General features: G+C 42.0%; 1 protein-coding gene across 1 annotated transcript; it reads left to right on the top strand.

The window, feature by feature from the left end:
* The first annotated feature begins 1,431 nt into the window (after window positions 1-1,431).
* On the top strand, window positions 1,432-12,767 carry cand2 (cullin-associated and neddylation-dissociated 2 (putative)). The gene is made up of 24 exons (XM_027279239.1): window positions 1,432-1,499; window positions 1,872-2,015; window positions 2,217-2,371; window positions 2,495-2,618; window positions 2,766-2,823; window positions 3,094-3,292; window positions 3,462-3,567; window positions 3,681-3,823; window positions 4,201-4,514; window positions 4,606-4,747; window positions 4,949-5,067; window positions 5,736-5,891; window positions 6,123-6,344; window positions 6,454-6,660; window positions 7,695-7,882; window positions 9,145-9,301; window positions 9,387-9,527; window positions 9,692-9,831; window positions 10,074-10,249; window positions 10,359-10,454; window positions 11,161-11,330; window positions 11,411-11,575; window positions 11,780-11,887; window positions 12,338-12,767. The coding sequence occupies exons 1-24, from the start codon at window positions 1,432-1,434 to the stop codon at window positions 12,566-12,568; spliced, it is 3,729 nt and encodes a 1,242-aa protein (XP_027135040.1). The 3' UTR covers window positions 12,569-12,767.
* Window positions 12,768-13,094: the final 327 nt, after the last annotated feature.

The following is a 13,094-nucleotide window of genomic DNA, read 5'->3' as shown; positions in this document are numbered from 1 at the left end:
ATTTTCCATCTGTATAGTTATAAAATTCCTGTACCAGGTCTGCTGTTTTTACTCGGAGATCAACAGTTCGAGGTCGATAAATAAATAAACTGGAACAAGATCCAATAAAGTGAGAGGAATTTCATTTGAAATAATTCATAGATTTTATCCATTCAATGATCATATCAGAATCAGAATCAGAAATACTTTATTAATCCAAGCAGGGAAATTGTTTTTGTTACAGCAGCTCCCAAACGGTAAGTGAGATAGTAAGAAAACAAAACTTTAACACTATACACATATACAATATCATATTTTAACACTATATACACATGTATAAATAACAGTTAAATAAAACCAGTGACAGTAAAACAAAAACCAAGTAACAACAAAGTAGCAATATTGTTAGAAGATTCAAAAAAGATACTGATGTGAAACGCACTTTCTGTTCTGAACATATTGAAACAGTTACTCATTTATTTATCTGTAACTTTATTGCTAAAAATGTTGATAAAGATTTTAAGTTGTTTTGGAGAGAGGTACTGTTAAAAAAATAGAGAAAAATTAAACGAAACATTCATTATCAATCTCATCATACTGATGGTGAAATTTCATATTCATATACTCAAAAAAACAAACAAAAAAACCAAAACATCTATTGTTGCCTTTCACAGTGAGCTCAGGCAGCGATTAAAACGCTTAATATTTGTGAACATTTAAATATACTTTCTTCATCCCTGGTATAGAATATACATGTGAAATGTTTTTGTAATGTTTTGTATGCTACCTTTGTTTGTGAAACAAAGTTCTAATAAAAAATAATTTAATAAATAAAAGGTTGATAAATAAACTGTTGTAAATAAAGTTAAAGACCCAACTAACGAGAATTTATTGGGTATTTTTATATATTATATATTCACATAAAAAAATGAATTAATACGACTTAAATTTATTGGCACAAAATTACAGTTACAAATGCTTTGGTATCCTATAAATAGGATATATTACACTATTATAAAATACTGATAGAGGTAAAGTAACAGGTGTTTGGACAGTCTGGTTCAGTTGCAAGTCATGGGTGAGCATATTTGAGGTGGTATATTTAAATATTTTGCAGAATATTTTGTTAGGTTATTAAGTGGCTATAGTTGATTATGTCCACACGGTGGCGCTATAAAATTAAAACACTCTCCCCACACACACCACACACCACACACACACCACACACACACACGCACACAACACACATCTATTTTTATCCGAACCGACCAAGTGTCAAGTTCCCACCGTGGCAGCTATCGTGTGTTCTTCTCTCTGCCCCCTCCCTGCAGCCTCCAGGCCTCGCCATGTTGTCGGGTTTAAATTCTGTGTCTCTCTCTCTGTCTGATCTCTGATTTTATTTTATTTTTTTTTATCGTTAGAATAACTTTTAACAGCTGTCAAAGTACCAACATGTCAGAGGTGTCTTACCACATCTCCAACCTGTTGGAGAAAATGAACACCACAGACAAAGATTTTAGGTTAGAGACAGCTTGTGTGTGTCTGACAGTGAGATGACACTTTGGACTCACTGTCATGTATGTGTGTGTCACTGAGCGACACAGGCCAAATTGATTAACATCTTAAACATTTATTTGATTTAGGTTTTATCCTCACACTGTAAAGTCTGCTTTTATCTTTTAATACAGAGTGTCACATATTATTGTTACATTATATTTAACCCTCAACAACTCATATTAGAATAATAAATCAGCCACATTTTTGCCTCTTGTCTTTTTATATTTACTTTAAACTCATCACAGTTTTGTTCCTTCATGTATCTCCATCGGTGTGTGTGTGTGTGTGTGTGTGTGTGTGTGTGTGTGTGTGTGTGTGTGTGTGTGTGTGAGCAGGTTCATGGCCACCAACGACCTGATGCTGGAGCTGCAGAAGGACAGCATTAAACTGGACGAGGACAGCGAGAGGAAAGTGGTGACCATGCTGCTCAAACTGCTGGAGGACAAGAACGGGGAGGTCCAGAACCTGGCTGTGAAATGGTAACAAACACACACACACACACACACACACATACGCACACAGGCTAAGGTGTATATGATGCTGTGTAGTCCTGTATGTGTGGCAACAACATTCATCCAGGTCGTTTCACTCAGTTAGAAACCTTCCTTGGTCCGAGCTGGACTTGATCAGTTTCTACAGACTATTAACATTGCTCATATGTGGGTGTGTTTGATTTCCAGCCTGGCCCCTCTGGTGAGTAAGGTGAAGGAGCCTCAGGTGGAGACGATGGTGGACACACTGTGTTCAAACATGATGTCAGACAAGGAGCAGCTGAGAGACATTTCCAGCATGGGACTGAAGACTGTGATCGCTGAGCTGCCGCTGACGTCATCAGGTGAGGAAAAGTCTCATCGCTGTTGCCAACATACAAAATCATCAGAAGTAACTAATGTAATTTACAGTTTTGTTTTTTAACGCCAGATCTGTTGCCCTCTTCTGCGTTTTTGTGGGTTGCCAGGTTTGAACCTGACAGTCGGTGTGTGTAAGAAGATTACCTCTCAGCTGATCGGTGCCATGGGGAAACAAGAAGACGTGTCAGTTCAGTTAGAGGCCCTGGACATCCTGTCGGACATGTTGGGAAGGTAACAACAAAATGTTTTTAACTTTGAGTCAGACTGAAATACCTCTGCAACAGAAAGAAATCTCTGCATAACTGATTAAAATGAATTATACAAACTATTTGCCAAAGATGATGTTCGTGATGGTCTGTTTCTTTCTTCCTTCTCCAGGCTGAGTGGTGCACTGGTCAGTTTTCACGGCTCTCTGCTGTCCAGTCTGCTCCCTCAGGTGAGAAACACTTGAATAAATGAACACTGGCTGATGTGAAGGGGTTATTCTCTTTGTATCTCACTGTACTAGTAAACAGAATAGCAGTATTTGTAATTGTGCAGTACTAATGTACTAATTAAAGTGCAGAAATAAGTCATTTTAAGACATTAACTGCAACATTTCATGGTGTTTTTTTTGTATATTAACTAAATTAACTCAGTTGTATGTATTTAAGTTACGTTTGTCTGTCTGTTCATTCATTTACTCGTCACCCTGATGCTCTCTCAGTTAACCAGCTCCAGGATGGCGGTCAGGAAGCGCTCCATCTTGGCTCTCGGTCACCTGGTTCCCTGCTGTAGCCCCGCCCTCTTCTCCCAGCTGACCGGACACCTGTTGACAGAGCTGGCCAAGGGTCCGCCCACTTCAATGACGAGGACGTACATCCAGTGCCTGGCAACCATCAGCCGTCAGGGCGGCCATCGAGTCGGTGAGATCTGTTGCTACAGTAATGCTGATGACACCTGTCGGTTTGTCCGACATGTTTGTGACGTATGAACCAGGACAGGACGTCCCCTCGGCTCTTTTAGTGTTGATATGTTTTGATGTTTTGTGTGTGTGTGTGTGTGTGTGTGTGTGTGTGTGTGTGTGTTCTCTAGGTGAACACTTAGAGAAGCTGATCCCCATGGTGGTGAAGTTCACCAGTGTGGAGGACGATGAGCTGAGAGAATACTGTTTCCAGGCCTTTGAAGCTTTTATACGCAGGTAAACACACACACACACACACACACACACACACACACACACACACACACACACACACACACACACACACTTTCTCTCTCTCTTTTATATATGTTGTGTCCATTTATTGACAGGTGTCCAAAGGACATGTCCCCGCATGTTGCCACGGTGACACAGCTTTGTCTTAAGTTCATGACCTTTGACCCGAACTACAATTATGATAACGATGAGGAGGATGAAGAAGACAGCATGGACATCGAGGACGGGCTCGATGAAGGTCTGTGTTTGCAGCATTTCTTTTACAGCAATATTTATGTGCTGTTTTCATCAGGAAGAGTCAGGTGAGAGGGAGGTCCACGTCCAGTGACACACACCGAGACAGAAAAGACAGACAGAGACACAAAGGGAAGTGCAGCACTTCAGGAAAAACACTGGGAACACTTGCAAACAAACTCCATGTGACAAAAGCTTCATGTCTTTACAGGATGTGTTCAATGCTCTGTGGCATTTGGAAACACACTGAACATTTATTGCAGTAAAAATCTAATAAATTCTGGAAATAAATCAGTTAAAGTAAATAAAATGTGAACTCAACCCATTAGATTCCTTCTACTTCTAGTATGAACTGCTGTCTTGTCTCTTCTCATGACTCAGAATCAGACGATGAGTACAGCGACGACGATGACATGAGCTGGAAGGTGCGGCGCTCCTCCATCAAGTGTCTGGAGGCTCTGATCAGCACGAGGCGGGACCTCCTCCTCTCCTTCTACTCCTCCATCTGCCCCGCCCTGCTGACGCGATTCAAGGAGCGGGAGGAGAACGTGAGGGCCGATGTCTTCGCTGCTTTTTCAACGCTGCTGAGGCAAACACGAGTTGGATTGAGTCACCACAGCCTCACCGCGGCCGGTTCAGACTCAGGGCCGAGCAGGGGGGACGAGGAGCCGGCGGTCGCTATGCTGAAGAAACAGGTACGGATTCAATAAGTGCATTTACAGTATGTTAAAGGAGAGAGGAGGATGGTGGGAGATGAAGTTGTCTAGAGATGTGCTGTCTGTCCAGGTGCCGGTGATAGTGAAGGCTCTCCACAGACAGCTGAAGGAGAAGAGCATTAAATCGCGACAGGGCTGCTTCTGTCTCCTCACTGAGCTGGCTCACACTGTGCCGGGAGCCCTGGAGCAGCATATACCTGCCCTAATACCTGGTACACACACACACACACACACACACACACACACACACACACACACTTCATTTTACAACCCCTTTTCTTCCTTTTTATCTCACTTATTTGCACTAAAAACCTCCCATCGTATATTTATCTTTCCCTTCAACTGCCTCATCTTCTCTTCCCTCTCTGCACTTCTTTCTTCCCTTGCTTCCTTTTTCCTCCTCCTTCCTCCAGGCATTGTCTTCTCCCTGACAGACAAGTCCACCTCCTCCACTATGAGGATCGATGCTCTCTCCTTCTTCCATGTCCTCCTCCTCTCCCACCCTCCTCAAGCCTTTCAGCCACACATGCAGGTTCTTTAAGTCTCCTCTAAAGCTTTGATATTAGCGGTGTGATGAGTAATATGTATAGAGGATGATTTGCTGATATAAATGATCTCAGGTAGTCAGTTAATCTGTTACACAGAGTTACACATGTCTGCAGACGATCATGAAATTGCTCATGAATGTCCCTTTCACAGCTTTGCAAAGATGTTTGACACTCAGTGTTGGAAGAAGTTTTTAACTAGTCATACAACAGTCTGCCCTTAAAGTAAAAGTAACAATGCTGCAGTGTAAAAATAATGTTTCAAAATTTAGTAAAAGTGAGTTATATACAAAAGTTTTGGCTTAAAAAAGAGTAAAACTTGGATAATGGCCCATTTCGATTATAAGTATTGCTACATACACACAACAGGTTAGTAACATGATTTGGTATAAAACAAGCATCTCAGAGAGGCTTTGTGAAGTAAAGATGAGGAGGATCACCATTCTGTGAAAGACTGTGCTGGCAAATAGTGCAACAATTTAAGTTTTGACAACATAAAACAGTTCATAATGTCATAAAAAAATTCAGAGAATCAGAAGAAATCTCTATATGCAAGTGAAAACCAACAAAACCAACCAAGTTATTATTATGACTCATGATATCCAAATCTGAAGATGAGCTTGTGTGTTCGTCACCCATGCTGTGTTTCCTGCAGGTGCTGCTGCCTCCGGTCGTGGCCTGTGTCGAGGACAGTTTCTATAAGATCACGGCGGAGGCTCTGCTGGTCACCCAGCAGCTGGTCAGAGTGATGAGGCCGCAGGGACAGACGGCCACAGCGGGAGGATTTGACCCCAAACCATTTGTTAAAGAGGTACGATGGAGCAGGTTTGACAGTTTTCTCCTCTGATCTGTGGTGTCTTTGGTTTTAGTCCTTTTGCTGTGCTCTATACTTTCCTGACTGTTCATTATTTTTCAGCTATACTGTAGATATAATAGCCCTGTAACACACAGAAGTAAATGTTAGTGACCTACTACAAACAACTGGCTTAATTCCCGATGTCAATAAGTTTTCTGTTTGTGTCTGGTCATTTTGTTTTCCAAGGTGTTTTCTGTGACCCTGAGGAGGCTGAAAGCAACAGACATCGACCAGGAAGTGAAAGAGAGGGCTATATCCTGTATGGGTCACATGGTGTGTCACCTTGGCGACCACCTGCGGACAGAGCTTCAGGGTGTTCTGACAATATTCCTGGAGAGGTTAAAGAATGAGATCACAAGGCTGACAGCAGTTCGGACCATCACCCTCATCTCTGCTTCTCCATTGAAGGTTCAGTACGACTTTTTTCAGTGGATGTGATCTTATTTTTTTATTTATAAAAAGACCAAATAAGAATTTCTTCTTTCTCTGTCTCTTTTCTTTTCTCCATCTCATCCAGATCGACTTGTCATCCATCCTGCATGAAGCTCTGTCCGTGTTGGGGTCTTTCTTGAGGAAGAACCAGCGGACTCTGAAGCTCGGCACGCTGGCATGTCTGACCACGCTGGTCACGCATCACGCTGCCAGCATCAAACCTGCAGCGTTGGAGCCCGTGCTGAGTGAACTTCCTGCTCTGGTGGATGAGAGTGACATGCACGTATCACAGGTACTGAACTGAATTCAACACAAACACACATTAATCATGCTCCTTCCACCATGTGCAGTGTTAAATTTGTACAGACAAAATTTGATTGTGAAAATTTGAGTTCAGGTTGTAGTAGACAATAGTAGCTGTGATTAAGAGGTAAGAAACATGCATATGTGCATGTCAAACAAATGTGTCACATATTACAAACTAGAAAGCACTCAGACAATACTAGAGATGCAGCCAATAGCTGAATTTTACTTACAATCAACAAAGTAGCGGTGAGTTTCAGTGCAACAGCAACAAAGCAGAAAAAGGAGCTTTGCACCTCTAACACTCACTAAAAATGTAATGTAATGCTCCCAAGGACATCGTACCTGCACCTACACATATTCACAATTTTCGGTTTTATTAAAACTGCAAAAAACTTTAGATTAGTGGAGAAGAAGTTAGATTTGCAGAACTGTTTGCAGTCAAGTTGCATTGTGGGTAACGTAGGCACCTGGGAAGAAGAATACATTGAATAAAACACACAAGAAATCTGGCTCTGCTGCTTCAAGTTATATCCCCTTTTTTCAATATCTTGCCAATTGACAGACAAACAAACAAACATTTAAAGGACCAGTGTGCGCGATTTAGTGGCATCTAGTGGGGTAGTTGTGGGTTGCAACCCCCTTGTATTATCCTCTTTTTTCTAGTATGAAAGAGAAATTTCAGTCGCAGCAAAATGCATGAAAGAAACAACAGTGCCTATCTAGAGCCAGTGTTTTGGTCTATCCATTTTGAGCTACTGTGGAAACACGACAACATGGTGGACTTCATGGAAGAGGACCTGCTGCATCTGTAGATATAACAAAACAACATAATCATTCTTATTTTCAGGTGATTAGAGATTAATGAAAGCATTGTTATGAGTGTATTTCATATTCTGTAAGTAGAACCCTCTAAAACTGCCACAATGGACCTTTAAACCCCAAAACAAAACCTCCTTGTTGAAGGTAATTATCATCTTCCAGTCTATAAATATTGTTATATATTACGTGTGCTCTGTTAAGGTATCTATCACCTTGCTGACCTGCATGGCCAAAGCCGGCCCTTCCTCTCTGGCTAAGATCAGCTCCTCTGTGCTGCCGGGGGTCTTCAGACTCGTCCATTCCCCACTGCTGCAGGGTGGTGCGCTGGCAGCCATACTGGACTTCCTACAGGCACTGGTGCTATCCAAAACCAGTAACCTGGGATACAGGTAAGCGGGTGGTTATGGGTGAGCTATGTGTTTGGTACAAATGTCCCCACAACAATAGAAACACTTTTTCTGGTGGGAAAAGGTTGAGGCTAATTGTTTGTAATGTTTTTGTTGGCCCACGTGGGGGTTTACCACTGAAATCCAGTGTTTCCCTCAGGCCTGTAATAAGCCCTTATCTTATCAAGCAACATGAAAACTTTCCAAAACCAACAGTGTTTAAATTCCTTTAAATGATTAGAAGCTCATAATAAAACAATACAGAAATAAAGCAGCAGATATAAGTATGTAAGTAATGTGTAAGCTTTTACAGACTCTTACTATCAGAGATGCCCACGAGTCAAAAGTCAAGTCTCAAGGGTGTGGAGTTAATACATTGATTTACAGCTGATTACAAAAGAGGAATTCTACAGTTTTACCCATGAAGATTAGTTCAATCAGTTCATTAGTCACTGCATGGTCCTCTTCTCAGGAAACTTTGTCAAGTCTGAGTTGACAGTTTTATAGCAGAAAGTCTGCGGTACAAACTGTGGCTGTGGAGTTTGACAAGCATGGCCTTTTTCCAGGTTAAAGGATTTTATTGGCTGCATTATGGGAAAATGTAAGATCTGTTATAGGAGTTTGACCCCCAGGCTTTTATTTCACCAAGCTCTCACCAACCACTAAAAGTCAGTCCCAGATTTACTTTTGTCCGACGGCTTCTTGCTTGCTCTCTCTATTTTTCTGCTTCCTCCATCAACCTCCTCTTCGGTCTTTTCGCCTCTGTCCATAGAGGCTGCTGAGCCTGGTTACATTGCCTCCTTGTCCAGCTCCGGTTCTGGCATGACATTGGCTCTGTTCCCCGTCAGCATTCCCTGGGCCTGAAAACTTCCTCTTCACGGTGGTACAAAACTCCTGTGGTACAAACCCAGTGCTCTGAGCTCACAGTCTGGGCAGCCTGGCTAACAAACGGTGCTAACAGCAGCTACAGTTGGCAGTAGTTTACTTCACTGTCCATCAGGGAACTCTGTAAATCACAGAGAGTTGAGGCAGAGCAACCGGAGGACATCAGCGGGAAAACATCCTCCCCATAAAATATCCAGTTTCACCAAAATCAGTGAAATATTTCAGAGGGATGCATTTCTGATGACTTCTAGCTCTTATCACTTATCAAATATCAGAGTCTGCTCTAATGTGTAAAGTGTAACTGAAACTTTGTAACCAAATCAAAGCTGGTTTACCAACATGTCATGACTCTCTCCTACTGCTTCCTCTCCTCCTCCCAGTCAGTTGCTGAAGTCTCTCACAGATCCATTTCACAGCTCCACCGACACCTCCATCATCCATAGACAGTCATACCACTCTGTCGCTCGCTGTGTAGCAGCTCTCGCCTCCGTCTGCCCCAAAGAAGCACCAGGCACTGTTGCCAGCCTCATACAGGAGGTGTGTGAGTGTTTGTACTGTACATCGGTGATGTATAACACCTCCTTCTATCACTGTGTTACTGTATCTCCTCTCCTCTCCTCAGGTTAAGAATCCTGGTTCTCCAGAGGCGGCTCGTGTCCTGGCTCTGTTGTGTTTGGGGGAGATTGGGAGGACCGGCAGCCTTGGAGGAAGTAAGGAGGTGCAGGGGGTCATCCTAGAGGCCATCGCCTCCACCAACGAGGAGGTAAGACACATCAGGTTTAGGTCAGAAAATGTTGCTCCTGTAGCTCATCTGGTATGTATTTTCAGCTGAACCCTTTTTCCTGGATGAATCAAAGTATAAACAGAACATGACTTCACACTTTTGTTTGTTTTTTACCATTAATAGTTTCTAGTTTGTGATTCCAGGTGAAGACGGCGGCGTCCTGCGCTTTAGGCAGCATGGCGGTCGGCAGCCTGAATGACTACCTGCCCTTCCTGCTGAAGGAGATCTCCTCCCAGCCTCGGAGACAATACCTGCTGCTACACTCCCTCAAAGAAGTCATCAGGTGTTTTTATTTCACTTCTTTGGACACGTCTTTTCTCTCTCATGTTTTACAAAGCAGAAGAATGATTGTTTTAGGTGTTGATGCTCTGTTCCATTATTTATTCTGTTAAAAGACATGTTTTCTCGTTAAACTCTTGCCAAAAGCAGCTTTAACCAGACTCCATTTACAAAACCTTTCTCCAAACTCTCTTCCTCTTCTGTCCTCTTGCTGAATACCTTCTCTCTCTCTCTCTCTCTGCTCAGTGGCTGTCCAGCCTCTAGTCTCTCGGCCCATGTGGAGTCTATCTGGGCCTTATTGTTTCAGAACTGCAAGTGTCAGGAGGAGGGGACCAGGAACCTGGTGGCTGAATGTCTTGGAAAATTGACCTTAGTCAACGCTGCCCAACTATTACCCAGACTTAAACAGCAACTTAAAGCTGGTACGATTACTTACTTTATTTCTTAAACCTTAAAGTTTTACGAGGATGCAAACAAACCTATTCAAAGCTATAACAATAACAATATGGATCTCATCTCGTCCCCTCACAGGTTGTCCTCTGGCTCGCAGCACAGTGGTGACAGCTATCAAGTTTACTATTGTTGACCAACCTGCTCCCATAGATTCACTGCTGAAGGACTGCATTGGTAAGACAAACCTGAACATTTTTTTAAATGTCACAGTTAAATTGTAGTTCTGAAGAAGTTCTGATGAAAGATTTCAATAAAATCTACAGATTTTACATAATTCAGCTGGAGAGAGCTCACCTCACTTACCCATGCTGTTAGATTAAAAAATGAAGACCTCAACCACATTCTTTGGAAATGTCAGCTGAAATCTACATTATAATAAATACTATTCCCGGTAGCTACTCCTGTTAAGTGCAGTTATTATATTATATTATATTATATTATATTATATTATATTATATTATATTATATTATATTATATTATATTATATTATATTAAAGGCCCAATATATTATATTTATGATAGCCGGGGTTAGATAGTCACCCAAAATCACTTTTGAGTTTAAGATGAGTCATCCAAAATTACGGTTACAGGAAAGGAATTGTGTGAATGTGTATCTTCCAAAGTTAGTCTTTTTAGTACAAAATTCACTATTTTATTGTGGATATTTTAAGATGTCAGCACTCTTGCTGGATGGAGTGTTGATTAGTCTCAGCAGACCATGCTCATATGTTAAGCCCTTTTTAGAAAGGAGTGGACCATTTGGTATCAGAGATTCTGGATCTGAATTCTGATTAAATCTGATCAGAAGTAAAAAAAAAAAAAACTCACTTCAAACATCTAAAATTAAAAAATTAAATTGATGTCACCTCTGTTTGTCAGGCGACTTCCTGAAGACTCTGCAGGACAGCGACATCAACGTGCGCCGTGTCGCTTTGGTCATGTTTAACTCTGCAGCTCATAACAAACCATCTCTGATCCGTGGTCTCCTAGCAACAGTGCTGCCTCATCTCTATAAGGAGACCCAGATCAGGAAGGACCTCATCAGAGAAGTGGGTTTGTTTGTCTTGTTTATATCTTAATGTTTTTCAAAACTCCATCTAGATGTGTAATTATGTATGTGTGTATGCAGGTGGAGATGGGTCCATTCAAACACACTGTGGATGATGGTTTGGATGTGCGTAAAGCAGCGTTTGAGTGTATGTACACTCTGCTGGACAGCTGTCTGGAGGGCCTGGACGTCCTGCAGTTCCTAGACCATGTAGAGGAAGGACTCAAAGATCACTACGACATCAGGGTGGGTGGGAAACATTAAAGAAATAAATAATAATCAAATAATAATGAAATGTATTTAACACCAGACGACATTCTTTCAAGCTAAATTTTGGTTGGTCTCCTCCCAACAACCTCCTCAACTACCTTTTATAGAAAATAAAGCATGTTTTAATAGCTATACCATGTATTCATGTTTGTTTGTGTCTATTTATGTATGTGTGTGTAGATGCTGACTTTCCTGATGCTAGCTAGACTGGCCTCTCTGTGTCCTGCTGCTGTTCTCCAAAGACTGGACAGACTGATAGAGCCACTGAAGGCTACCTGCACTACCAAGGTACTGCTGCTCTTAAAGTCAATACATTTATATTATGATTTAAACAAAATGGTCAAATACGTGGATCTTAGGTGGCTAAATGATGCCTGGGTGGTCAAACAAGACATCTGTAAAGGTACCCACCTGTCAATCAAAGTCACCACACTGTTAATTCTTTATAACTTTAAGCCTTAATATAATTTGAACAGGTGAGTTGTATATAAATTCACCCTTAGTAGAGGGAAATTAGCTATAGAGATCAAAACTGTTTTTTGTACCAGGCTGTGAACATGTTTATTTCTGCTGTGAAGACATTTAAATACACTGAACATTGAACCCTTGAATTTACACTTAAAAGTACTATAAGTCCATAAACCTGTCTGACTGCTGTGCCACCTGCTGGGTGAAAACTGTAATGATAGGAATGATGGCCAAAACTGTGTGACGATGTGTACGATTATACTTCAACAGGTGAAGGCCGGATCTGTGAAGCAGGAGTTTGAGAAACAGGAGGAGTTGCGTCGCTCGGCCATGCGCGCTGTCGCCGCCCTGCTGGCCGTGCCCGAGGTGGAGAGGAGCCCCAGCATGGCCGACTTTGCCAACCAGATCAGAACCAACGCTGACATGGCATCCATCTACCAGAGCGTCCAGGGAGGGGAGGGAGGGGGCTTTGGGCCTGCAGAGAGCATGGATATGAGCTAGACGCTAGAGGTGTTTTATTATGATGTTTTTTTATAGACAGGGTTTAGATACAGTAGATGAAAGCACTCGGTGTTGAATTTAAATTTGCTCCATATATTTCATAATCGGCACTTTCTTTCTGTCCATTGTGTGTCCCAGTAAGAAATGGATTTAATTCAGTTCACATGAAATAAAGTGGAGGCAACACTTTGAAATATCAGTGCAGTTTATGACTTGTGTTAAATCATCGTGTAAAATCTGTCACTTTGTATTTTCATTCAATTACAACTTAAACACAACACCGCCATGAAGATATTATCTTTCACACAGGAAGGAGATATGGCAATTAGTGACACCTTGATCTGTGTAAACAGGATGAGGCTTAAACTGTGTCTTTGAAAGAAGGTTTTCCACTTGGAAACTGAAGTTTTACCAGTCCACTCTTCATCCAGAGCCCTACAGCCAGCGCCGGTCCTGGCCACATTTGCGCCCTGGGCGAACCCCCCCCCGGGGCGAACATTTTCTCGTGCGCCCTCACGGCCGTCCG

This window comes from Larimichthys crocea, chromosome VI (assembly GCF_000972845.2).
Source record: "Larimichthys crocea isolate SSNF chromosome VI, L_crocea_2.0, whole genome shotgun sequence".
Classification (NCBI taxonomy): Eukaryota; Metazoa; Chordata; class Actinopteri; family Sciaenidae; genus Larimichthys; species Larimichthys crocea.
This window is presented reverse-complemented; position numbering and strand designations above follow the sequence as displayed.